The 25,669-nt window shown below is 43.3% G+C and overlaps 2 protein-coding genes and 1 non-coding gene across 10 annotated transcripts; all 3 read left to right on the plus strand.

The window, feature by feature from the left end:
* Positions 1–443: 443 nt before the first annotated feature.
* Mrps18b (mitochondrial ribosomal protein S18B) lies at positions 444–6,796 on the plus strand. Its single transcript, XM_046427659.2, has 7 exons — positions 444–596; positions 1,700–1,808; positions 1,906–2,003; positions 2,142–2,210; positions 3,874–3,940; positions 5,410–5,469; positions 6,248–6,796. The coding sequence occupies exons 1-7, from the start codon at positions 519–521 to the stop codon at positions 6,541–6,543; spliced, it is 777 nt and encodes a 258-aa protein (XP_046283615.1). The 5' UTR covers positions 444–518; the 3' UTR covers positions 6,544–6,796.
* A 478-nt stretch (positions 6,797–7,274) lies between these two features.
* On the plus strand, positions 7,275–25,227 carry Atat1 (alpha tubulin acetyltransferase 1). 8 transcript variants are annotated; one of them, XM_046427649.2, is made up of 13 exons: positions 7,275–7,426; positions 7,895–7,955; positions 8,071–8,162; positions 8,285–8,345; positions 8,469–8,582; positions 9,190–9,291; positions 19,043–19,088; positions 19,200–19,268; positions 20,866–20,937; positions 21,142–21,385; positions 24,313–24,392; positions 24,480–24,522; positions 24,856–25,227. In XM_046427649.2, the coding sequence occupies exons 1-13, from the start codon at positions 7,320–7,322 to the stop codon at positions 25,028–25,030; spliced, it is 1,266 nt and encodes a 421-aa protein (XP_046283605.1). In that variant the 5' UTR covers positions 7,275–7,319; the 3' UTR covers positions 25,031–25,227. The 8 variants fall into 8 exon arrangements, with proteins under 8 accessions (XP_046283605.1, XP_046283602.1, XP_046283607.1 ...); XM_046427646.2 differs by lacking the exon at positions 24,480–24,522; XM_046427651.2 differs by lacking the exon at positions 19,200–19,268.
* Positions 23,381–23,453, plus strand: Trnaa-agc (transfer RNA alanine (anticodon AGC)). The gene has a single exon. It is a non-coding gene; the product is annotated as a tRNA-Ala (tRNA).
* Positions 25,228–25,669: the final 442 nt, after the last annotated feature.

Raw genomic sequence — 25,669 nt, forward strand, 5'->3', positions numbered from 1 at the left:
ACATATTGGTCAACCCGAAAGACAACTCGCCAGCTGATTGGCTATCCTTCCTTCGCCGACGGGCAGCCCCTTCCCTCTAGTACCCTCTTCCGCCTCCTTCCTGTCCCCCAGTCTTGTACGCGTGACCAGGGAGCCTAGCACCACCCTTTCCTCTGCTTCTACCACTTCCGCCTTGGACAACATTTCTCACCCCGGGTTGGTAGAAACGAAGGTGCGCATGCGCAATGAAAGAATCCTGGTCAAAATCGACTTCAAAATTATTTAAAAGGCAAAGTCTAAGTATGGAATCTAATAGTTTTAATGATTGGTCCAGGAAAAAAATATTTTTGAAGCCTAATTCGATTGTGACGCAGTTGAAATTAGCGTCTCTAACAAGCCCCCCTCTTACGCTTCCGTCCTGACGCAAACGCGCGCGGTTGCCTTCCGCACTGCGGGATCGCCCTTTGCCCTATCCGCGTCGGTTGTCTGGAGCATGCGCAGTTTCCTTCTCATGCATTCTACGTTGGGCGTACGTCAAGATGGCGGCCGCCGTACTGAACACGCTTGGGAGGCGGTTTCCTATCTTTTCCACTTTCCGAAATGCCAGAGGTGTTCAGGTAACTCCTCAGAGGATATTATGTACAATCCCAATTTAGTTATGCCTTCTCTAGGTGGAAGCTGCACTTCCGAGAATCCACGGGGGGAGACCCACGTTCTTATGTCTCTGCTGTGTAGGCAACACTTCAATTCCGGCACCTCCACCCCTTGCCCGGTATTGCCCGAATCCAGGCTTAAAACCTCGAGTCAGCTGTCATTCTGTTCCCAAATACTATACTTCAGCAATATAACCAGGTGGTGGGATTGATCCTTGGTCGTGTACAATTAGGTATTAACTACGTAAGTAGTATCTAAATCTGTGATGCTCTCGAGTGTCCTCTGATTGAGGGATCGTAATTTCCACCAGCCCGGCTATCTCCCAGTAAAGCCAGGATACATTCTCACGACATAGGGACCAGATTCTCAGCTCTTTATCTTAATAATCTAGTTTCTTATCAAAGCATGCATTCGACCTTAGTTCTGTCCTTGGGATTGAGGTTTCCCCTCAGCCTCACGTACTTACCACCCTGGAGGTTCTTGATAGGGCAGGGCAGTTTCTTGGTGGGACAAGGTGAGAAGCTAGGCTTACCCCGCTGCCACTCCCTAGAGTGGGACTGAGGAATGTTGACAGGACACCACTGAATTAATAGCAGGCCTGGTAGCTTTAAAGCTGGCGTTAGGACTCCAAGTTTGTTTTTGCCCTATGGAATGTTGAACTTCAACATTTTATAAAACTGGGAGCTCTGTCTTGCTGTGAGATTGAGTTGAAGACTCAACTTATCCTGTGCATCCCCTTGCCACCACACATCTAACTTCCAAAAGACTGAATATACTCCTTTTTTCTCCCATTAGACCCAACTAATTTCCCATAAGCACAAAGACTTTTTATGTGCCATATTCTAAAATTGTTTTCTTGAATAAGATTGTTTCCTCCTATATTAGCCTCTCAGGATCCAGATAGGGAGAGTAATTGTTGATTTTTGTCAGTTTAATCTCAACAAAATATTTCCTTTCATATATATATTCCTTATAAATTACATTAACATGCATTTGTCCTCTTCCCAAAGTATGATAAAACAGGTGAGTCTTTCTTGAACTCATTTTTTCATCCCTCCCTTTATAGGTTACCCTCCAGACTGTTTGCACCAGTGCCCTCCCTGAAAAAGATTCATTGCCCTCAGTTCCCATTTCCCCTTATGAGAATGAACCCTGGAAATATCTGGACTCAGAAGGTATCCTTAAATGGGGAAAGAGTGGGTCAGGTGGGGCCTGAAGTAAATAGAGACACCCCTACACCCTCACTTAGGAATGACCTCTCTTTCATTTCAGAATACCAGAACCGCTATGGTAATCGCCCAGTCTGGGCTGACTACCGCCGCAACCACAAAGGTGGTATCCCACCCCAGCAAACTCGAAAGACCTGCATTGTGAGTTTCTGAGGGCAGTACCTAGGTGGGATGTGGTGTGAGGATGGGGGCCATAGGGACCGTAGAAGCAGCCCTTTTTTTTTTTTTTTTTGACAAGGCTGTGAACATCCTCCAACTACCAGTTTCTTCTCTCTACAGCGAAAGAATAAAATTGCTGGGAATCCTTGTCCCATCTGCCGGGATCACAATTTGTATGTCGACTTTAGGGTAAGGAGAATATTTGGACTCTCTTTGTAATGCTAAAGAGATTACTATAGGTACACCACACTTCTTCATATTCTGGCACCCCTGCAGTATATGTTGCAGTGACTTTTGCAATATAAAATCATCCCTCTCCAGTTTTTTACCTCTATTATGAATTGGACTAAGAAGGTTTATTCCATGTCCATGAAATTTACAGTATAAATTGGCAGGCAAGAAAAAATTACCTTTTTTAAGACTTATTTTTATATCAGGGATTGAATCCAGTTGCACTTAACCATTGAAACACATCCCCTACCCTTTTTATTTTGTGACAGGGTCTTGCTTTGTTGCTTAGGGCCTTGGTAAATTGCTGAGGCTGACCTCAAACTTCCAGTCCTCCTGCCTCAGCCTCCTGATTTGATGGGATTATAGGTGTGTGGGCCACCACACCTTATAGAAAGGCTTGTTTCTAATAGGAGAACCATGCCCCAAACTTCCTTTATATCTACTACAATTATTAATGACTATATTCACTTACCTTTTTCCTGTGGTTTTCTTTATTTTGTGGTCATGTCAATGTTTAGTGGCATTCTGAGTCCTGGGGCTGGAAGACAGAGATATGAAGAAATGTAAAGAGTCTAGTAGACTATTTTTATTCAGAAAGCCTTCAACACTGAGCAGGACAGGACTTGCTCTTTCAAGAATTTGAAAATATTTTTAAGGGAAAAAAAAAGAAAGAAAATATTTTAAGAATGATAACAGGAAAATGCTTTTCTGAGTTTGTAATGAAGATCTTAGAGCCTAAGATGTATGACTGGTTATCAGGGGAATTGGAGGGCATTTGTGTATCAGTCAGCAAATGGGGGAGTCCAGTTACTCTAATGACCCTTATGACACAGGTTATAGCGCAGTCCCATAATACCTTGCCAGTTTCAATCAGATACAATAGTTTATAAAAAAGAGGCATAAATAATTATATAACCAAGACTGAGATTATAGACGGTTCTGCCTACCTGCCATTCCCCAGATTACCTGATTTTTCCTTAAGAATCTAATTTCCTGTAATTGATTTGCTAGTTGTGAGTCATTCTGTGTAATTAAAACATAAATTGGGGCTGGGGTTTTGGCTCAGTGGTAGAGCACTTGCCTAATATGTGTGAAGCACTGGGTTCAATCCTTAGTACCACATGAAAAAAAAAAAAACTAAAAGTATTGTGTCCATCTACAACTAAAAGAAAAAGAATTAAATAAAAAAACAAATTGTTCTTTGTATGTATGTTATATTCAGTTAGTTTGTTGTTATATCTCTTAGTCATTTGTATATACTTATTACAGCAGCATTTTCTGGGACTTCCAATGAGTCTCCCCAAGTTTTTGCTTGAAGGTTACCTTTAGCAGTTAACTCCTGTAGCTAGGCATGGTGGCCTATAATCCCATAGTAATAACAACAAAACAATAATGTCAAAAATAGAAGTTTGACTTCTGTATCAACCCAGTGACAATATAGGATGTGCATGTGAAACGGTTGAAAGACCAATGAATGGATGAGGCTAAAACTGGGATATGGAAGAGGATAGCATCCAGAGAGACAGAGAGGGGTCAAGGGCATTGGTATGGGTGTGTAAGGATTATGTTCTTTAGTCTTCCCTCTCGTCTTCTCATTTGTTTCTACCATTCTTCCCCACAGAATGTGAAGCTCTTGGAACAGTTTGTCTGTGCCCACACGGGTATCATCTTCCATGCTCCATATACAGGTTAGCCTGTCATCTCTACAACTACCAGAATAGTTTTTCCTTGGGACACTTCTTGTTCATGCAGTTAGATGAGGTATTTGTTTGATGTCTATTACTTCTGGCATACAAAGTATGCTTTTGGAAATCTTGGCTTAATGTGAATATAAGGTGCTAAAACAATTAATTACATGTGGGCAAAATACAGGTTAGGACCTCTGTGAGCAGACTTTATAAATGTAGTTCTTAAAAATTGTTGGGGGCCGGGCTGGGGTTGTGGCTCAGTGGTAGAACACTTGCCTAGCATGCATGAGGCACTGGGTTCCATCCTGGACACCACATAAAAATAAATAAAATAAAGGTTAAAAAAAAGGGGGGGGGGCGCTGGGGTCATGGTTCAGTGGTAGAGCACTTGCTTAGCATGTGTGACGCACTGGGTTCAATCCCCAGTACCAAACAAAAAGTAAATGTTTGTGATGTGTGTGGGTCACATGCCTCCCATCTCAGAGACTCAAGTTTGAGGCTAATCTCAGCAACACCCTCAGCAATATAGTGAGACCCTGTTTCAAAATGAAAATTAAAAAAGAGATGTTGCTCAGTGGTAAAACACCCTTGGGTTCAATCCCCACTCCCTAAATAAATAAATAAAAGGTGATTATTTCCTTTATCTAATGTCTCTTCCCAGAAGACTTTTCTCACCACTTGACTGTCACGTAAGTTCTTTTATACCATTGACAAATTAGATTTTCCAGATTTAAAATTATAAGGTTAACAATTTAGGATTATATCTGTTCTCTGACTACAGTTACAGACCAGATCTGGCCCACTACCATGTCCATTTATTTTTTATTATCTACAGTATGAAATCCTGTTTGCTCCCTAGCAACAGTGGCAGAATTGAGTAGCTGAGATGATGACCACAGGATTTGCAGAGCCTAAGATATTTACTGTGTGGTCCTATACCCCCCCCCAAAAAAAATTTGCCAATTCCTGCTTTCAAGCAAGATAAATTTGCAAAGAATAATCTGAACCCACCATTATTGGGGGGTGGCACCATGACCAGTGTTCAGTTTTCCACAGAGCTTTTTATTGCTGTAGAAAGCTAAAGAGACAATTATTGCCACTCTCAAATGATCTTCCCCAGATCTGAAATCACTTCTTGCCTATTGACTCTGAGGATTTTCCAACTCAACCTTTTAACCACAGTTATACATTGAATTATGTACTGTTCTGTGTCTTGCAGCCTTTATCATTAAATGGCTTCCCTGTGGTGTCTCGGTATCTTAATTTACTATCCCAGCTCTCAGAGGGGTAGGATTCTTCCCATTAGGCATATGGGGAAACTGAGGCCCAAAGAAGGATTAGGAGAGTGGAGTCATCAGGCAAAACCATATCCTCCAAATCCAGAGCGCTCTATCACCATATAGAAGCAATATGTTCTTTTAGTTACTGTGTCTTATAGAATGAATACCAGGTTATTTTTCTTTTCATAGGAGTCTGTATGAAGCAGCATAAGAAGTTGACCCAGGCCATCCAGAAAGCCAGAGATCACGGTGAGTGTTAAAAGGGGAACAAGGCAGGGCTGGGGTTGTGGCTCAGCAGTAGAGCTCACCTAGCATGTGTGAGACCCTGCGTTCAATCCGCAGCATCACATAAAAATAAATAAAATAAAGGTATTGTGTCCAACTATAACTGAAAAATAAATATTAAAAAAAAAAGGAGGGGGGAGACAAGGCAATTTTGTTAGGCAGAGGGAAGGTAATTTAGGCTTAGGGGGTGCTTGTAAGTGTTCCCGCCTCTCCAGGAAGGGAATATTCAACACGTTCTTCTCAAGAGAGTCTTATCCCTTACTCTTATCCCTTGTCAGCTCTGCTGAATCTCTTAACCTTGTCATTTCCCTGTCCCCTTGTCCTTCATCTTTCCTTTCCCTTCTCTCTTATTGTTCAGTTGCTGGTCCTAATACCAGAACAAGACCATAGGATGATCTTTGTTTTTGCAATGCTGGGGATTGAACTCAGGGCTTTGCACAAATTAGGCAAGGACTCTACCCATGAGCTATAATCTCAACCCTCATAGGAGGATCTTTGTGTAAATTTCTGGTCATGGACTACATAGTGTTTTGCCCAAAGTACTCCTCCCCTAGAGTGGATGCAGCTATATAATCCTGGTGTGGGGAAGTCTGCATAGCTTTGCAGTCAAATGCCCAGGCAGTATGTCATCCCTCAGTTGCCACCTTGGCCAGCTAATTTTGTGCAATATACAACATGTATAAATGTACCCAGTGACTAACAAGTTCCTCCCTAATTTTCTTTCTTTTTTTGAATCCGTTAGGTCTCCTCAGTTACCACATTTCTCAGGTTGAACCCCGGGACCTTGACTTCAGTACATCTCATGGAGCTGTGACTTCTACACCACCAGCTCCTACCCTAGTTTCAGGTGACCCTTGGTACCCATGGTACACCTGGAAACAGCCACCAGAAAGAGAACTGTCCCGCCTTCGCCGGCTCTATCAGGGCAATCTCCTAGAAGAAAGTGGCCCCCCACCTGAATCAATGCCTGGGGTGCCCCTGAAACCACCAACTGAAGCCTCCTCCACTGAGCAGACCAGCCCCCATAACATTCCATAGGATTTACAAACTGAGGAGGGAACCTGAGAGATTAGAAGCTAGTGCCTAGGATTATGTGATGGTATGTTACCCTGTTTTGTGACCAGTGGCAGACCCAGGAGTTTTTGAAGGGGAGAAACCCATCTGAGGGTGAGGAAGGGCAGTACAGACTGAATGGGAAACCCCAGCCCCTATATATTATAGATGGGCTCGACTGTTGTGTTTTCAAACTTCTGCCAACTCAGTTTTTCCACAATAAAGCTTTATCTCTGTCTCTGTCTTGCTTTGTGCTGGGTTTGGGATGAATGCCATTGGGGGCAGGTTGGTCAAGTGGCTTTTATTTTTTATAAGAAATGGGATGCTGCTGTAGAAAGGGAAGTGGTCAAGTTTAGCTTGGCTCCATTGGGACCAGAAATGGCAGGGATAGGCATTCCAGCCATGCTGCTAGGATGGGCTTTGTGCCCCCCTCTCCTCACACATGGTGTTAACATCATTCCCAGCTGTTTACTAAGGGGATAAAGGGGGGTTGAGAGTGACAAGTTAAGCCAAGGACTAACCCGTTACTATGGCACCGCGAGGGTTGGGGAGTGGCGTTGCTAAGGGGTCAGCTGGTGTAAGTGAAAAACGCCTGTATCCAGGAAGGCTGCCAGGACTTGGGGACAGGTTGGGCCGACCCTGCCAGGGGACGGGTTCGGGCCCCACCCAGCGGCTACTGGAAATGGGAGACCCTGAGGGCGGTGCGGTAAAGGGGCGGAAGTGACGTTGTAAGGGGCGGGTCCGATCGCGCACAATGGGCCATGGAGTTCCCGTTCGATGTGGACGCGCTGCTCCCGGAGCGGATCACGGTGCTGGACCAGCACCTGCGGCCTCCGGCCCGCCGACCCGGAACCACAACGCCGGCCCGGTGACATTTGAAACCCGCCCTATGGCCCTTCTTTCCCGGTTCCTCTCCAAACCTGGTCCAGGAACCACGCCCCCTTCTTACTTACTAGTGGCCACTCCTTTTGATGTCCGGGCCCATCCTTTGGGTGACCTTTGACTCGCAACCTAATGGGTTAGATTAGCGCTTGGATCTGTGAACTTTCACCCCTTGGCCCAATGTAGCCCCTGTCAAAGGCTGTGGTAGACCCGCCCTTCCTGCTTTCCCTTAGTTACCTGAAGGGAGGAGAGAGTATCACCTTGAAAGGTGTGACAAAAGTTTGATTTCCAGAGGGGTTGGGTTGGAAACCAGATTGAAAGACATCCAGGCAAACGCAGAGATCCCTAAGTATTGAATCTGGGTTGGAATTGTGGTCCAGATTCCCAATAGTGACTGCTCAGGACCCTCTAATTCAGTGAGTATCTGACTCTTTTGTCTCCTCGCTCTCTGTAGTGTTGATCTGCAGCAGCAACTTATGACCATTGTAGATGAATTGGGCAAGGCATCTGCCAAGGTACTGGGGAGGCTTTTGATGGAATAAAGAGTAGACCTCAGTGGGGATGGTGACAAGGGAGGCCTGGGTCCCTTAAAAGGGACTTGTAGAAACTGTGTCTTCATTTTTTTGGCAGGCCCAGAATCTTCCTGCTCCTATTACTAGTGCATCAAGGATGCAGAGTAATCGCCATGTTATTTATGTGCTCAAAGACACATCAGCCCGACCGTGAGTGTCAAATTCTCCTACATTCTATACTTAATTCCTTCCTGCCTCAACCCTCCCCCCTTCTTTGACTCTACCACTTCCAGACAGCTGCTGGCTTGTTCATTATTTTCCTCATCCTACAGGGCTGGGAAAGGAGCCATTATTGGTTTCCTCAAAGTTGGATATAAGAAGCTCTTTGTACTGGTGAGTGTTATTGGAAACAGAGGATTTGTATGCCTTGTTTCCAGAGAACAAAAGTGCTGGTGGTTGCATGGGCAGCAAAGATGGCTGGATCTTAAAAGATATTTATTATTCTTTACTTTGCAGGATGATCGTGAGGCTCATAATGAGGTAGAACCACTCTGCATCCTGGACTTCTACATTCACGAGTCAGTGCAACGTCATGGCCATGGACGAGAACTCTTCCAGCATATGTTGCAGGTATCATTCTGTGTGTGTGTGTGTGTGTGTGTGTGTTCATGTGTGGTACTGGGGACTGAACCCAGACGTGCTTTATCACTGGGTCACACATTCCCATATCTTTATTTTTTACTTTGAGACAGGGTCTCGCTAAGTTGCTTAGGGCCTTGCTAAATTGGTGAGGCTGGCTTTGAACTTATGATTCTCCTGCTTCAGCCTTCCAAGTCTCTGGGATTAAAGGCTGCACCACAGCACCCAGTATCACTTTCTTTTTTTTTTTTTTTCTTTTTTTTTAAAGAGAGAGAGAGAGAGAATTTTTTTAATAGTTAATTTTTTAGTTTTTGGCGGACACAACATCTTTGTTTGCTGAGGATCGAACCCGGGCCGCACGCATGCCAGGCAAGCGCGCTACCACTTGAGCCACATCCCCAGCCCCAGTATCACTTTCTTTACCACTCATCCAAAATAGAGATCAACTGTTCCTTTGCCCTGAGCCCTTCCAGAGGCCTTGCTGCTCTCCTTCACTGCAGTGATCCCATATCCCCCTATTCCCTTATAAATCTCCTAAGTTCCTGTTGGCTTGCTCTGCCCTTACACTCTCCTACCCTGAGTCTCCTATTCTCTGCAGAAGGAGCGAGTTGAACCACACCAACTGGCCATTGACCGACCTTCACAGAAGCTGTTGAAGTTCCTGAATAAGCACTACAACCTGGAGACTACTGTACCACAGGTTAGAGGTTTAGATTATAGATCCCTACTGAACAATTCCATTGTACTTATTATTTGGGGCAGAGAAGTGGCACTTCTAAGAGCTCCTTGTTCCCCATCATATAGGACTCATTTTATACAGCTTAACTCTTTCTTTTGCTACCATTGCTCATCCTGCAGTCATTTCATCCTCATGTATTTTTGATTATCGGGGATTATTTCCTAAACCTCAGTTTCCCTCCAAGCACAGCTCACTTCCACCTCCTTGGTTTCACACTGGCTAATTAAAATTTCAATTAAGGTTTAGCAAAGGTCCAGAGTGATATATATTCTCTGTCCTTCCTCAGGGAGCTTTGGTCAAACAAAGGAAAGGTGATCTTGTCTATAACAAGTTGTTGAAATAAGTTAATAATGGTGTCCATTCATTCAGCAAGTATTTTTTGAGTGCTTGACGCTGCTGTGGGCAGTAGGAATATTCTACTCAGTGAAACAGACAAAAGTCCTTGTGGAGCCCTTATGGGGCTTATATTTCTACTTAGGGAGACAGATAAACATAAATAAGTAAAATCTATACTGTGATTAATAGTAAGTGCTCTGGAAAAATGAAGGCAAATAAGACTTGGGAGTGCCATGGGGAGGGGCTGTAGGAGATTACAGGTTCCAAAGGGATGATCAGAGAAGACCTCAATGAGAAGTTATTGTTTGAGCAAAAACTTAAATACAATGGGTTTCTGAAGGGTCAACATTCCAATACAGACAGAATGGCCAGCACAAAGACCATGAGTTGGGAATGTGCCTGAAAGAACAACGTGGTGCTAGGCATGGTGGTGCATGCCTGTAATCTCAGTAGCTTGGGAGATTGAGACAAGAGAATCTTGAGTTCAAAGTCAGCCTCAGCAACAGTGAGGCACTAAGGAACTCAGTGAGATCCTGTCTCTAAATAAAATACAAAATAGGGCTGGCAATGTGGCTTGGTGGTTAAATGCCCCTGAATTCAATCCCCAGTACTCCTCCATCGCCCCCCCTCCCCCCGCAAAAAAAAAAAAAAAGCATGAGTAAGGGCAAATATGGTAGGAGATGAGATCTGAGAGGTAATGGAGAAGGAAGGATATTTAGGGACTTATGAGTTACTGCAGATACTTTGATATTTACTCCAAGTGAAAAATAAAAGCATTTTGGCTGTGATTTTTTTTTTTTTTAAACAATGTCACATTGGTTGTTACAGGCAGTAGAGGAGCAAGGGTAGAAGCAAGTAGACAAGGATTGTTGTTAGGAAAGTAAGAATCTTGATGAAAAATGGTAGTGGTTTAGACCAAGGTGGCAGCATTAGAGATGGTAAGGAGTGGTCAAAGTTTAGATATTTTGAAGGTAAAGCAAGCAAGATTTCCTGATAGACTGGATGCAGAGAAAATGGGGCATTGAGGTCTCCAAAGCCTGAGCAGTTGGAAAAATTATGTTGCATTAATGAGATGATAGGTAGATCATCTTTGGGGGAAATACTAGGAGTTTATTTATTTATTTATAGTTGTAGATGGACAGTACGCCTTTATTTGTTTAGTTTTTTTATGCAGTGCTAAGGATATAACCCAGTGCCTCACACATGCTAATTGAGCCTCTGCCACTGAGCTACAGCCCTAGTAGTTTATTTTTAATATGTTAGTTGGAGATGTCTGTGATATGTCATGTTGAGCAAACAGTTGGATACTTCCTTGGAGAAGAGGTTTGGGGTAGATAGTTTTCAGCATATATATAGTATTTAAAGCAACGAGACAGGATGAAACCACTAAAGAGAGAGTAAATGGATCAAGGATATGAAAGCTCTTGGGTGCTCTTTAAGAAGTTAGGGAGAAACTAGAAGTTAGAAACCTGGTGTGGTGGTACACGCTTATAATCCCAGGAACTCAGGAGGCTGAAGCAGGAGGATCACAAGTTCGAGGCCAGTCTGAGCAACTTAGAGAAAACTTGTCTCAAAAAATGAAAAGGACTTGGCATATAGCTCAGTGTTAGAATGCTTGCCTACCTGGATGAGGCCCTAACCTCCAGTAAAACACACACACACACACACACACACACACACACACACACGTAGGAGAGTAAGGGTCAGAAGAAAGAACTAGCAGATGTAACCAAGAGACTAGTGAAGGAGATGAAAGCTTAAAAGTGGGATAACCTGGAAGGTTGATGAAGAGTGTTTCTGAAAGGAAGAAAAGGTTTTCTGAGTAAAATGCTGATGATCATTGAGCTAAGAAGAGGTCTGAGAAGTGATTGCTGGATTTAGCTGCCTTGGATCACTAGTGATACTGATGAGCTATTTAGTGCAGTGGTAGGTAAAGGTTTAGATGGACAGGGTTTGGAGACAGAGAAGCTAGGAACTTGAGACAGCAAGAATAGGCCACTCTTAAATGCTACTTTAAGACCTGGGGATGTAGGTCAGTGGTGAGTGTTCGCCTAGAATGTGCAAGGCCCTGGCTCAATTCAAATATAAATCATGCCACTTTAAGGAGAAAAGTAGAGCAAATAGCTAGAGGAGGAAGTGGATCAAAAGAGGGTTGATTCTTTTCAGATGGAAGAACTAACAGTATAAGAATGATTCAGTATAGAGAAAATTTGATGGTGACACAAAAGTGGGAGGAATTGCTGAAGTAGTGTTGGTGAGTGGGCAAAAGGGGTTGGGATTTGTTTGACAAGTTAGCCTTGGATAGGAGTGTGGACCATTCATCCAAGATAATATAAATTGATAGACATGAGTAGAGACAAAGCATAAGGACATTGATAGTGAGTGCTATATTGGAGTAGAGGTTGAGTAAAAAAAAGCTTAATATGAGCTTTTTTTTTTTTTTTTCCCCTGGTACTGAGACTGAATCCAGAGGTGCTTAACCAGTGAGATACATCCCCCAGCTCTTTTTATTTTTTTATTTTGAAGCAGGGTTTCACTAAGTGGCTTAGAGCCTCACGAACTTGCTGAGGCTAGCTTTGAACTTGTTATCCTCCTGCCTCAGATTCCCAAGTCTCTGGGTTTATAGGTGTTAAGCTTAATCTTAAAAGGCAAATGTTTGTCAGGTTAGAAAAGAAGGAAGCAGCAGGTTAAAGTGCATTCTATATAGAAGAACCAGCATGAGCAAAGGCAGAGAGGTATTAAACCACCTTGCAAGACAGAGCAAGCACTGTGGTGTGGTTGGAGTGCTAGGTGTGTGCTTGCTGGGGAGAGGATAAGGTTGAGTTGGTAAACACAACAGCAAGGTCAAGGCAAGAGATAGACAGGGTATACTTAGAAACTCCTCCTACAGCGCTGGGGATATAGCTCAGTTGGTAGAGTGCTTGCCTTGAATGCACTAGGCCCTGGGTTCAATCCCTAGCACCAAAAAAAAAGAAGAAGAAGAAAGAAAGAAATTCCTCCTACAGTGCATTTCTCCATTAAGAGGGAGTAGAGAGCAGTGGAAAGAGCACAGTATTTAACATCAAACACCTTAATCAGTTAACATGTAAGACCAAAGCAGTTATAGAATATAAATAATAACAATTAACAATGCATGAGCTCTATGTGAAAGCTTCCTGTATCATCCCAGTGGAACCTTTTATATCTCTTTGAAGTAGGTGCTCTGATTCTATTTTCCCTTTTTTTTTTTTTTCAGGAGGGTATCCTTGGATTGAACTCAGGGGCACTCGACCACTAAGCCACATCCCCAGCATTATTTTGTATTTTATTTAGAGACAGGGTCTCACTGAGTTGCTTAGCACCTCATCACTGCTGAGGCTGGCTTTGAACTCACAATCTTCCTGCCTTAGCCTCTGAGCTGCTCGGATTACAGGCATGCGCCACCAGGCCTGGCTCCGTTTTCATTTATACAAATCAGTGACTTGACCAAGTTCATACGGTTAATAAGTGGGAGAGGCCCAAATTTGAATCTATATTCTTTTTTTTTTTTTTTTTTTTTTTTGAGAGAGGGTCTTGCTATGTTGCCTAGGGTGGTTCTAAACTCCAAGGCTACCCCCTGAGCAGCTGGGACTATAAGTATGTACCACTTAGCCTAGCTCCTCCATAGGCCACTATTTTGTTTTGTTTTTTTCTTTATGTGGTACTAGTGATTGAACCCAGGGTCTTGTACATATTAGGCAACTGTTCTACCACTGAACTACATTATTATTATTATTATTATTATTTTTAATTTTGAGACAGGGTCTCACTAAGTTGTCCAGACTGGCCTTGAACTCGTGATTCTCCTACCTCAGCCTCTCAAGCACCTGGCATTACAGGTGTGTGCCACCACACCTAGCTCATAGTTCACTCTTAATCTCTGTACTGTATTCCTGGCTAAAACACCATAGCTAAAATCAGAAGTCTCAAGGTTAGGCCTTCCAGTTTAGCTGTGTGATGTTGAGTAAGCCATGTCTCCATATCACCCCCCCCTCCCCCCGCTTTTCTCTACTAATCACAATGCTCAATAGTGATTCAAGGCTAAGTGTAGTGGCCTGTGCCATAATCCTAGTACTCAGAGGTTGAGGCAGGAAGATCACAAGTTCAAGGGCAGCTTGGGCAACTTAGCAAGACTGTATCTCAAAATAAAAATGAAAAGGACTGTGGATGTAGTAGCTCAATGGTAAAGTGCCTGTGAGTTCAATCCCCACTAACCCCCTAAACAAATTGAAACTAAAAATATTTAAAAGGACTAGGGGTTAACTCACTCAGTGGTAGACATTGTCTAGTATGCACAAGGCTCTGAGTTCAATCCCAGTATGCTCAAAAAAGAAAAAAAACAGTGACTCCAAGAACTGTTGTGAAGGCCAAATTGAATGTGATAGTAAATAACTCTCAAATAAACAGCTACTAGTTGTCATATGGGCACATGTCTTGCCTTAACTAGCTCTACCCATTTGAACTCTGCTGAATTCTTAATGTTTCTTAAGTGTTTGTGTACTTAGTTTTGTGCACTGTAACTCCATTAACCTTGTTCCTGGTAGACTTAAAAGCTGATTCTGGGTTTTTTTTTGTTTGATTTAGTTTGGTTTGGTTTGGTACCTGATATTGAACTCAGGGGGACTTAACCACTGAGCCACATCCCCAGCCCTTTTATATTATACTTTATTTAGACACAGAGTCTCTCTAAGTTGCTTTAGGGCCTCGCTAAGTTGCTGAGGCTGGCTTTGAACTCTCGATCCTCCTGCCTCAGCCTCCCTAACCCTTGGGATTACAGGCATGCACCACTATGCCTGGCTTTTGTTTTGTTTTTGAGATAAATTTTACCATTTTAATGTATAGGGTTGTTTTTGTTTTTAATAATGACAGTATTGGGGAATTATATCTACCGTCTATTTCCAGAACATTTCCATCCCTCAAAAAGAGACACTAGGCCAGGTGCAGTGGCACATAACTGTAAACCCAGGTACTGAGAGAAGACTGAGGCAGGAGGATCATAAGTTCAAGGCCAGCCTGAGCAACTCAGAAATCTGTCTCAAAAATTTTTTAATAAATCAATAAAAAGGACTGGGGAAGTTATCTCAGAGATTGTCACCAAGCACAGCAAGCCCAATGAGTTCAATTTCCAACAACACAAAAATAAATATATTCTTTCTTTTTATTCTTATTAAGCAGTTACCCCTATTCCCCTTCCTTCTGCCCTTGGCAACAACTAATCTATTGCTGTTGGGATTTGCTTATTTTGGATATTTCATATACAAAGAATCATATAATCATGATATGGCCTTTTCTTGTGTCTGGCTTCTTTCACTTAGCATAATGTTTTCAGAGTTCACCCATGTTGTAGCATGTAGCAGTACTTCATTCCTTCATATGGCTGAATAACATTCCATTGTATGGATAATGCCACACATTTTGTTTTTATTGTTTTGTTTTGTAGTGCTGAGGATTGAGCCCAAGACCTCACACATGCAAGACAAAACATTTTGCCACTGATCTACCTCCCCAGCCCTTTTTTTCAATATATATTTTTTTAGTTGTTGATGGACCTTTATTTTAATTTTTTTCTTAGTGGTAGTTGGAAACAATACTTTTATTTTATTTACTCATTTTTATGTGGTGCTGAGGATCGAACCCAGCACCTTGCATGTGTGAGGCAAGCGTTCTACCACTGAGCCACAACCCCAGCCCCTATTTTATTTTATTTTTATGTGGTGCTAAGAATCAAACCCAGTGCCTCACATATTTTAGGCAAGCACTCTGCCACTGACCTACAATCCCAGCCCCTTCCCAGCTTTTTTTATTTTCATTTTGAGAAAGGGTCTTACTAAGTTGTCCAGGCTGGCCTCAAACTTGTCATTCTTTTGGCTCAGCCTTTTGAGTATCTGGGACTATAGGTATGTGCTACCATACCCAGCAATGTACCACATTTTTTTTTTAATATTTATTTTTTGGTTGTAGTTGGACACAATATCTTTATTTTATTTATTCATTTTTATGCGGAGCTGAGGATTGAACCCAGGGCCTCACACATGCTAGGTGAGTGCTCTACCGCTGAGCCACAACCCCAGCCCCTGTACAACATTTTGTTTATTGTATTTATCAAGTGTTAGATGTATGACTACCTTTATTTTTTGTCTTTGAATAATATTGCTGTGAACATTCATGCGCAAGATTTTGTTTGCACATATTTTTAGTCTTCTTGAATTGCTGTGACATATAGTAATTAACTTTTAAGAACTGACAAGCTGTTTTTCCACAGTGGCAGTATCATCTTTATCATCTTTATTGCATCCCCAAGCAATGTAGGAGTGTTCCAATTTGTCCACATTCTTGTCAACTTTTGTTATTTTTCTTTTTGTTGTTTTTGTTTTTTTTAATTGTAGATGGAGACAACATCTTTATTTATTTATTTATTTATTATGTGGTGTTGAGGATTGAACCCAGTGCCTCACACTCCCTAGACAAGCACTCTACCACTCAGCCCCAGCCCCAGCCCCTGTTTTTTTTTTTTTTAAATAGCAGCCGTTCCGGTGGGTATGAAGTGTGGTATCTTTTTGTGGGCTGCTTGGGGGGTTTTATTTATTTACTTATTTTTGGTGGTAGTAGAAATTGAACTGTGGGCCTTTTGCATGTTAGGCAAGTATTCTACCACTAAGCCACCATCCCTAGCCCTTTTTATTTTTTGAGACAGGGTCTCACTACGTTCTAGGCTGCCCTTGAGTTTGTGATCCTCCTACTTCAGCCTTCTGAGAAGCTAGAATTACAGGCATGTGTCACCAAGCCTAGCCTCTGTGGTTTTGATTTGTATTTCTCTAATGACTACTGATGTTAAACACTTATTTATTTATTCTTGAGCAATTGTTTTTTTGGGGGGAGGGGTACTGAGGATTGAATTCAGGAGTGCTTAACCACTGAGCCACATTCTCCAGCATTCTTTTTTATTTATTTTATTGAGACAGGGTCTTGCTAAGTTGCTTAGGACCTTGCTAAATTGCTGAGGCTGGCCTTGAAATAGCAACCCCTCATGCCATAGCCTCCGGAGTCCCTGGGATTACAGGCGTGTATGTGCCACCACGCCCAGCTTTACTAGCCATTCGTATATCTTTGGAGAAACATTTATGCAAATGTTTTATCCATTTTTAAATTATGTTGTCTGTTGTTAAGTTGTAAGAGTTCTTTAAATATATTCTCAATATAACAATCTTATCAGTGTGTGATTTTTCTCCCATTCTGGAGATTGTCTATTCCCTTTTTTTAAAAAATAATTTTTTGTTGTTGTCAAAGGACCTCTATTATTTTTTATTTATTTATATGCGGTGCTGAGTATTGAACCCAGTGCCTCACACATGCTGGGCAAGCACTCTGCGACTGAGCTGCAACCCCAGCCCTTTTTTGATAGTGAAGTATAACATTTTTAATTTTGTGAAATCAAATTTATCTGCTTTTTCTTTTGTTGTTTCTGATTTGGGTGTCATATTTAAGAAACTGTTGCCTGAGGTGGGCACAGTAGCACATGCCTGTAATCCCAATGACTGAGGAGATTGAGGCAGGAGGATCATAAATTTAGTGTAAGACCCTGTCTAAAAAAAATAAATAAAAAGGGCTGGGGATATTGCTCAGTGGAAGAATTCCTCCCAGTTCGATACCCTGTACTAATGATGGGGTAGGGGACTGTTAGAAGAAACTCTTGCCTGGAGTTGAGAGTGTAGCTCAGGGCACTCTGTGCTTAGTAAGTACAAGGGCTTGGCTTGAATCCCTGGCATCAAAAAAATCAACCCTTGCTGGGCGTGGTGGTGCACGCTTGTAATCCCAGTGGCTCTGGAGGCTGAGGCAGGAGGATCGTGAGTTCAAAGTCAGCCTCAGCAAAAATGAGGTGCTAAGCAACTCAATGAGACTCTGCTCTAAATAAATACAAAATAGGACTGGGGATGTGGCTTAGTGGTCAAGTGCCCCTGAGTTCAATCCCTGGTACAAAAAAAAAACTAAACTTTTTAAAAAGCCTGTTCAATCCAAGGTACCAAAGATTTTTCTCCTGCTTCCTGCTTTCCTCTGAGTTTTGTAGTTTGGGGCTGGGATTGTAGCTCAGTGGTAGAGCGTTTGCCTAGCATGTGTGGAGTACTGGGTTTGATCTTCAGCACTACATAAAAATACATAAATAAAGGTATTGTGTTCCTCTATTACTGAAAAAAAAAGTTGCATAGTTTTAGCTTTCTTTTTGCCATTGAGATATGGTGTCTTGTTGCTGTGCCAACCTTGAATTCAGGATTCTCCCACTCAGTCTCCTGAAGAGCTGTCTGGCAATAGTTTTATCTTTTACATTTGGTCTTTGACGCTGTTTGAGGTCAAAATGATATATGAGATAGAGGTCCAAATTTATAATCTTGAATGTGGGATGTTCAGTTGTTCAAGCATTAACTTTTTAAAAGACTGTTCACTCCCTGTAGAATGATTATGGCACTTTTGTTGAAATTTAGTTGACCCTAGACATATGAGTTTATTTCTGAACTCTCAATTCCATTCTTTTGATTGATTGGTTTGTCCTTGTGCCACACCACACTGTTGTGTGTGTTTTTAGTACTCTTCTACCACACTGGGTTTTTTGTTTGTTTGTACTTGGAATTTAACCCAGGGGTCCTTAACCACTCAGCTACATCCCAGCCTCTTTTGTTTTTTATTCTGAGACAGGGTTTCAACTAAGTTGCTTAGGGCCTTGCTAAGTTGCTGATGCTGGCTTTGAACTTGTGATCCTCCTGCCTCAGCCTCCAGTGCCACTGAGAATACAGGTGTGCACTAATGCCTCTGGCACCATATTGTTTTGATTCCTATAGTTTTAAAGTTAAGCTTCCAGTTTTTTTTTTTTTTTTTTTTTTGGGGGGGGGGGTGCTGGGGATTGAACCCAGGAACAAGTGAGACACATCCTCAGCCCTATTTGGTATTTTATTTAGAGACAGGGTCTCACTGAGTTGCTTAGCGCCTCACCATTGCTGAGGCTGGCTTTGAACTCGCTATCCTCCTGTCTCAGCCTCCCGAGCTGCTGGTATTACAGGAGTGCGCCACCACATCTGGCAAGTCTTCTAGTTTTATCCTTCTTCAACATTGTTTGGCTCTTGGAGGTTCTTTGCAGTTCCACATGAGCTTTAGGATCAGCTTGTTTGGGGTCTGAGTTTTTTGGTATGCTGGATGTGTGTGTGTGGTGGGTATTTGTTTAATCTTTTCTTGGGGGGGTCTAGGTTTTTGGTCTGTTACCAAGGATAAGAAATCTGGCTTTTCTTCTTCTACTGTGGTTTTTCTGGTACAGGCTCTGTAATGTGCTCAGTGGCTGAATGGACAAATATACTTTGCTTTCATCTTCTAGGTGAACAACTTTGTGATCTTTGAAGGCTTCTTTGCCCATCAGCATCGTAAGTTTTCTCATCTTGTGTTGTCATGTAGTTGGGACGACGGAAGGAAAGAGGTGGGCTCTTGGTCCCACTGGCCCCCACTTAGGGGCACCACCACTTCCTTCCTCACAGGGCCCCCTGCTCCCTCTCTGAGGGCAACTCGACATTCTCGTGCTGCTGCAGCTGATCCCACGCCTGCTGGTAAAGCCTGCATCAAATGTGTGGAACTGTAGCACAGTGATGGCTAGTTATTCTAGAAACCCCAGGAGGACAGTGTTTTCCATGGGCAATTTTTGAAAATTCTGAAGTAATCCATGTCTCCAGCACTCATTCTGTTTTCCTTTGTCCTCATGGGAGTTCAGTGCATTTTATATTTGACAGGTTTTTTTTTTTTTTTTTTTTTTTTTAAATTTTTGATGCTAGGGATTGAAACCAGGGCTTTGTGAATGCTAAGCATGAGCTCTACATGGACTACATACCCAGCACCATACTTGACAAGATTCATAACTAAGCAAGCCCATTCAGAGCCTGTTTGACAATTGAGATGAGTGGAGCCAATTGCTAGGTCAAATTCATCAAAATAGGCCAGGGTTATATTCCTTTTTTAACCCCTCACACTTCTATAGGCCAGGGAAGGACAGGCAAGTGCAGCCATTTCCAAATGTAGAAGAGTAATATGAATGGTCCAAAGTTTAAACATTAGTTTTAGAAGGCAATGTCAAGAATTTATGGCATTTCCAGCTAAATAATGAAATAGACCTGGAGAAACCACACCTACAGTGCTGACCAGTTTTCCTGTCCCATCCTCATATACATACACATAGCCTATCAGTCTGAGCCCCATTCTTCCTCTCCCTCAGCATATCCTCAAGGAGAACAGTGTAGCTTTCACTAGCTGTGCAGTACTTGCTAGTATAGACAGACGGGTCTTCTTCCTGGGCTGACCTTATGGCTAGCTCCTGCCTTGCTGTATGATCAGGAAAGGAAAGAATGGCCACCCAAAGAATAGTCTGTTGCCCATTATTAGCATCAGCCTGCATCAAACACTGATATGAGTGACTGGCGTTGGTTTACAAGGCTTCCTCATTGCAGGGAGGGTGAGAATGAAGATCTCCAGAAGAGGGCGCTGTGGATAAAGCTTAAGTGGCTGTGTCTGCTAGTCTTGGAGAACCTCTTAAGAAGCAGGAAGGGAGAGCTTTGGCCACTATTTCAGCTCCTACTTACTGATAGCTCCTTTTGGGTGCCTACATTTTCTCTTCATCTTTTTTTCTTTTTTAAACCTAATAAAACTTCAATCTCTCCACATCTTTTTGCACAGGAAGGGGAGGTCTTGTCCCACCCCCCTCTTCCTCAACCTCTCCAGAGCAATTCCCAATTAACCAAGGGCTTTGTCCATCTCATCTAGAGGAACCTAGGGTCCTCACTGGCCCAGCTGGGACCATTCCACTGCCCCAGAACCCCAAGGGGGCCTGACAGCACCCATGGACAGTAAGAGCTTGCCTCCTCTTGGCCACCCTTTTCCCGCATCTCCCAGGCCCCCAGTCTCCCCTTGGGTTTTATCCCTTAATTCTGTGTTCGGCCTACTCCTTCTGGCTCTCCCCAAAAGTGCTCCAGCATTCCCCCCCAAAATTCCCTTTGGTGTGCTGGCTTTGCCATAGCACGGCTTCTGCGATGGCATTCTCAGGAGGAACTGTTGTATTAGGGAGTAGAGGTGTGGGGTTGTGGGGGTAGTGGTGGGGAGGAGGGTACAAAGTATATTTACTAATTCTTCCCTTACCTTTGTCCCCTCCACCACCAGCTCCAGCAAGGAAGCTGCCACCCAAGAGAGCAGAGGGAGATATTAAGCCATATTCCTCTAGTGACCGAGAATGTAAGAGGGGTTTGATAGGGTGTGGCTGGGCCTGGGGAGCTTAATGTGTAGGAAAAAGGGTGCTCAGGACCCAGGGGAAGGATGGTGATCTCTATGGCTCTGATTTTTTTTTTTTAACCTAATCTTTACTAATCTAATTACTAATCTTTTTAACCTAATCTTGACTCTTCTCTTTTTTGTTTGTTTTTCCCTTATCTCCTCCAGTTCTGAAGGTAGCTGTGGAGCCTCCTTGGCCTCTAAACAGGGCCCCTCGCCGTGCCACACCTCCAGCTCACCCACCACCCCGCTCCAGCAGCTTAGGAAACTCGCCAGAACGGGGCCCTCTCCGCCCCTTTGTGCCAGAGCAGGAACTACTACGTTCCCTGCGCCTCTGCCCACCCCATCCTACTGCTCGTCTTCTGCTGGCCACCGACCCTGGGGGCAGCCCAGCACAGCGTCGCCGCACCAGGTAATAGAACTTGGAGAGTTCTTGGTATGTGTAAGAGGAGCTTAGAAATGGCAAAGGATAATTTGAATCTGTCAGAGATGTGGATTAGGGTGTCCCAAAACCTATGGGTAGATAGAGGAGTCCCAAAACCTTTGAAGAAACATATTGAAAAATATTTGTGGAAGTGATCTGGAAAAAAGTTTGAGAGAAAGAACCTAGGGACCCTAGTTTTAATGTGAGAGTTAATGTGAGAAGGGTGGGAAGAATTTTAAGCCCTAGTTTTAATGTGAGAAGGGTGGGAAAAATTCAGAAATCCATTGGGTTGGGGGAAATCTTGGTTTAACACTTGCTAGAGATGAGCAGTATCACTTAACCCCTGGGTCCCCAGGGTCAATGCCTTGTGTGCCAAGAACACTTCCCAGCAAGCAGGTAGTGGGTATCTCCTTTCTCTCATTAGCTTTCTTTTCACTTCTGACTTCTGTTTTTCTCTCTCCCCCATTTTTCCTTTCCCTTCTTCCTGTCCATAACATCTCTCCATAGCTCCCTTTCCCGCTCTGATGAGAGTCGATACTGACAGTCACCCCTTTCCTCCCCCGGGAGACCTGGGGTAGACAGAGATTACTTTCCCTGAGAACCTCAGATTCACTCTTCCATTGCATCCTCCAGGACCCAGTGGAACCTGACAGAGCCCATGGGATTCCCTCTTCCCCTTTCTTAGACAACTGGGTTGTCAGGGTCCCAAACGGCATACTACTTGTAGCTTTTCTTACTACAGAAGGCACCCCTGCTCTCCCAACTTGGCCTGAACATCCCCAGACAGCCAGACCCTTGGGTGGGTGGCTCATACTAATTAATTGAACTTTGTGTGTGTGTGGTGCTGGGGATTGAACCCAGGGCCTCACACATGCTAGGCAAGTACTCTACAAACTGAGCTGTATCCCCAGTTCATACTGATTACTTAGAGAAGCACACTCTTGTTTGCCATCAGACTTCAGACTACCATGGAAGGTCCTAGAGCCTCCTCTACCAGGGAAAACTGTTTAAGGAGTCCTGTCCATGGAATAATCCCATATTCCTTCCCCAGAGTCCAGTGGTGGTTCTAATACTGTTTATGCTGCCTACCACACTTGCCCTTTCAGCCTGTTCATTCTAGCCAGTGTTCAAGCTTGGCTTCAGAGCAGTCCAATTAGATAGGACAGGGACTCACCGGCTCCCCAATGGGGTTCAACTCAATGTTGCCAAACTCTTAATTTCCATGTTTTGTGTATGTATCAGGGAACCCCCAAACTGATGTTGCTTTGGGGTCTCTAAAGAAGATTCATTGATGCCACTGCTTCCTTCAGATCCAGATGTTGTTTCTGGGCAGTAGATCCCAGCAAGCACCCTGGGATCACTTTTAGTCATGTTTTGAAGATAAGTCTGGGTCTCAAGGATTTGTTTGATCCTGGAATCCCCCCTCCCATCTGTCCCTCCCTGGTAGCTATGCTGATAAACCTCTGTCTTGTGAGATTGTCTTGAAATGAGATGGAGGACCACTCTTCCACTGGCCTTCCTCTCTTCTTCCCTCTTAGCAAGACCCTCCTTCCCTGCTCCATGCACGGGGTACAGCTAGATCCTTCCCCTTTCCACCCTCTGAATGTGTGGTAGATCAGATACTTCTACTGTGTTCCCTCAAAGCCTTGGGAGCAGGATCTCCCTCTCTCCCCACTCACTCCTCCCTTTTCTTCTCCCTCTGTGTTGTCTGAATAAAGCTGAATTCCTCTGTGTTTTCTAAATTGACCTTTTCAATGAAAAAAAAAAAACTACATAAGAAACAATTTAAGGTGTCAGCCTCATTTTTATGTCACCCCTTATTTTTCTGGGGTCTCAAGACCTCTGTCCCTTTCATCCTCTTCACCTCTGAGATTGGCAGATCTTCCTCCAAGAAGTATCAGAGCTCCCCTTCTAGGATCTGGCATCTGTCCCTATGCATCTTCTTTGCTGATTTTTCTCCTTCCAAGTTTGTTTTCCCAGGCTGGGGATGTAGCTCAGTTGGCAGAGTGCTTGCCTAGCATGCACAAGGTCCTGGGTTCAATCCCCAGCATCACCAAAACAAAACAAAAACCTAAGCTGTTTTTCCTCATGGAGTCATTAGATCCCCCTGTATGGGCTTCTATATCCACTCCCTGTTCCCTCCAGGTCTCCCCAGTGACTTCTGCCCTTGACTTTGGCCAGCCCTTGCTGTCAAGATTTATCAATATCTTGGGATCTACTAATTACCTACCAACTGTTGTCTGGACTCTTACCATGCTGCAATTTCCTGTAAACCTGTGACCCACTAATTCCTTGAATTTCTTTCAAGTCAAGCTGTTACCTCCATTTAGAGTTCAAGAGAGTCTGTTATCCTGTTCCAAAGCTTCCTTCCTTTTCCTCCTAAATTTGGCCTTGTCACTCCCTATTTCCCTTTAATCTGAGGTGTCTTATATTTAAGGTAACCATATTTTTCAAGCCAAACATCAGGGTACGTGGTCCAGCAAATTATTTTTTGCTTATATATGAGCCTGCTCTTTTTTTTTTTTAAAAAAACATTTTATTTTTATATGGTGCTGAGGATCGAACCCAGTGCCTAATACATGCCAGGCAAGCGCGCTACCGCTTGAGCCACATCACCAGCCCCTGTGAGCCTGCTCTTATGACATGATTTGGGTCACTTTAGCCATACATTTCTCACATAATATCAACTAGAAAGAAAACAGCAACAACTCAGGATTGATCCAGAAAACTGGGATGTAAAATGAGCTCCCTCCCCCTCTGGAACACATCTAAGATTAAAACCCCTTAGGAATGATAATTAACCCCCTTCTCTTTGTTCTTGTGTTGTTCCTCTTATTCCTCTCCTCTGATCCCTCCATACTCACTCATCTTTCATCCTGTAGCCTGTTCCCCATCATCTCCCATTTCTTCTACAGGGGGACTCCCCCAGGGCTGGTAGCCCAAAGCTGCTGCTACAGCCGCCATGGGGGGCCTAATTCCTCATCCCCCAATACAGGTAAGTATTTGTTCCTTCTATCCTCAAAGTAGGCCACATCCACTATCTACCTCAGCCTTCCCTTGCACATGCCTGATATTTTCACAGGCAAACAAGAATTGAAGTTCGCAGAACAGGAAACAGAGATTAGGTGAGGTGTAAACCCCTCCCCTAACAGTTTCCACCATTTTCTGAAGATTTTTACTCAGCTATTTCCTTTTCCTAAATTTTGCTCCTATGAACTGGACATCAGCTCCTCCCACAAATCCTTCTTACTAACATCCTACAAGCCTGTTTCCTCAAAGGTTCGACTCTGTTGCTTCCCTTTAGTTTCTGAGGAGTTTTAAGTTGGATATAATTTTAATGGGTTCCATGTGTCCTCCTCTACATTAACATCTGCCACCTATGAGCCTTTAAAGAATCTGTATTTGTAATTCCCACTTAAGTGCCTCTATAACGCACTCTCCATCTCCTCACTCACCAGGTCTGCCAGTGAGGAGCAGGTCTTGTCACAGGATGGGTCTGGGGAGGAACCCACACATACAGTTCCTCAACAGGCCCAAGCTCCACCATCCCAGTCCTGGACAGTGGGTGGGGACATGTTCAACGCCAGGTTCATTCGAAACCTGCAGGAACGTCGCAGCACCAGGCCTTGGTGACCACAGCCCTTTTTCACACTTTCAAAGTCAGTATTATTTCTTCCTCATTACAGGAGACAGCCAAAGCCCAGCCCTCCTAATGGATGTTTTCATTCATTCAACAGGCTTTCCTATCAGCTCCAGATCATTTGTATCTTATTTTTAACCAAAGTAATAAAAGTATTTATTTTTATAAATAAAAAAGCTATTAAAAACTTGATCGTCATTATTTCTCTTAATCCAGAAAATTAAGATCCAAAGTGGTAGCAACACAAAGTATACCCAGAACTACAAATATGTACCACAAATGCATTCTTCTCACCAATTGGTAATGTCATCTCTCACCTCGGTTCAGCTTGGATTTTGTTTCTTTGTTCACTTTTGCAATTATAAGCAATCATATGATCTAGTTTGGTTTCTGAGTCTTAAAGTCCAATTTCCTGGTTACTTTGATGGTTCCTTCCAAGCTTTTTCTTCACACTGAATACTGCCCTGGCACATATGCCCTCTCTTCATAGTGGATATCTTTAATTGAACCCTTAAATCAAACTGGTGATTCAGCAGATTCAAGCCTCCCTCTTCAAGGTGCTCCTCTCCTTCCCCGTCCCCACCCTTCCCCTTTCACACGGTTCAGCCGCATCCTCGCCTAGGTTGCTGCGC

The sequence above is a fragment of the Marmota monax genome, unplaced genomic scaffold, assembly GCF_021218885.2.
Source record: "Marmota monax isolate L192 unplaced genomic scaffold, Marmota_monax_Labrador192_F-V1.1 WCK01_AAM20220418_F8-fsc00426, whole genome shotgun sequence".
Classification (NCBI taxonomy): domain Eukaryota; kingdom Metazoa; phylum Chordata; class Mammalia; order Rodentia; family Sciuridae; genus Marmota; species Marmota monax.

What these genes read in the sequence shown, in the direction of transcription:
- Mrps18b (XM_046427659.2), top strand. Translation starts at nt 519, where the DNA reads ATGGCGGCCGCCGTACTGAACACGCTTGGGAGGCGGTTTCCTATCTTT. An exon ending in GAAATGCCAGAGGTGTTCAG is followed by an intron (nt 597 to 1,699) that starts GTAACTCCTCAG and finishes CTCCCTTTATAG; the next exon opens with GTTACCCTCCAGACTGTTTG. An exon ending in AAACTCGAAAGACCTGCATT is followed by an intron (nt 2,004 to 2,141) that starts GTGAGTTTCTGA and finishes TTCTCTCTACAG; the next exon opens with CGAAAGAATAAAATTGCTGG.
- Atat1 (XM_046427646.2), top strand. Translation starts at nt 7,320, where the DNA reads ATGGAGTTCCCGTTCGATGTGGACGCGCTGCTCCCGGAGCGGATCACG. An exon ending in TGGGCAAGGCATCTGCCAAG is followed by an intron (nt 7,956 to 8,070) that starts GTACTGGGGAGG and finishes TTTTTTTGGCAG; the next exon opens with GCCCAGAATCTTCCTGCTCC. An exon ending in AAAGACACATCAGCCCGACC is followed by an intron (nt 8,163 to 8,284) that starts GTGAGTGTCAAA and finishes CTCATCCTACAG; the next exon opens with GGCTGGGAAAGGAGCCATTA.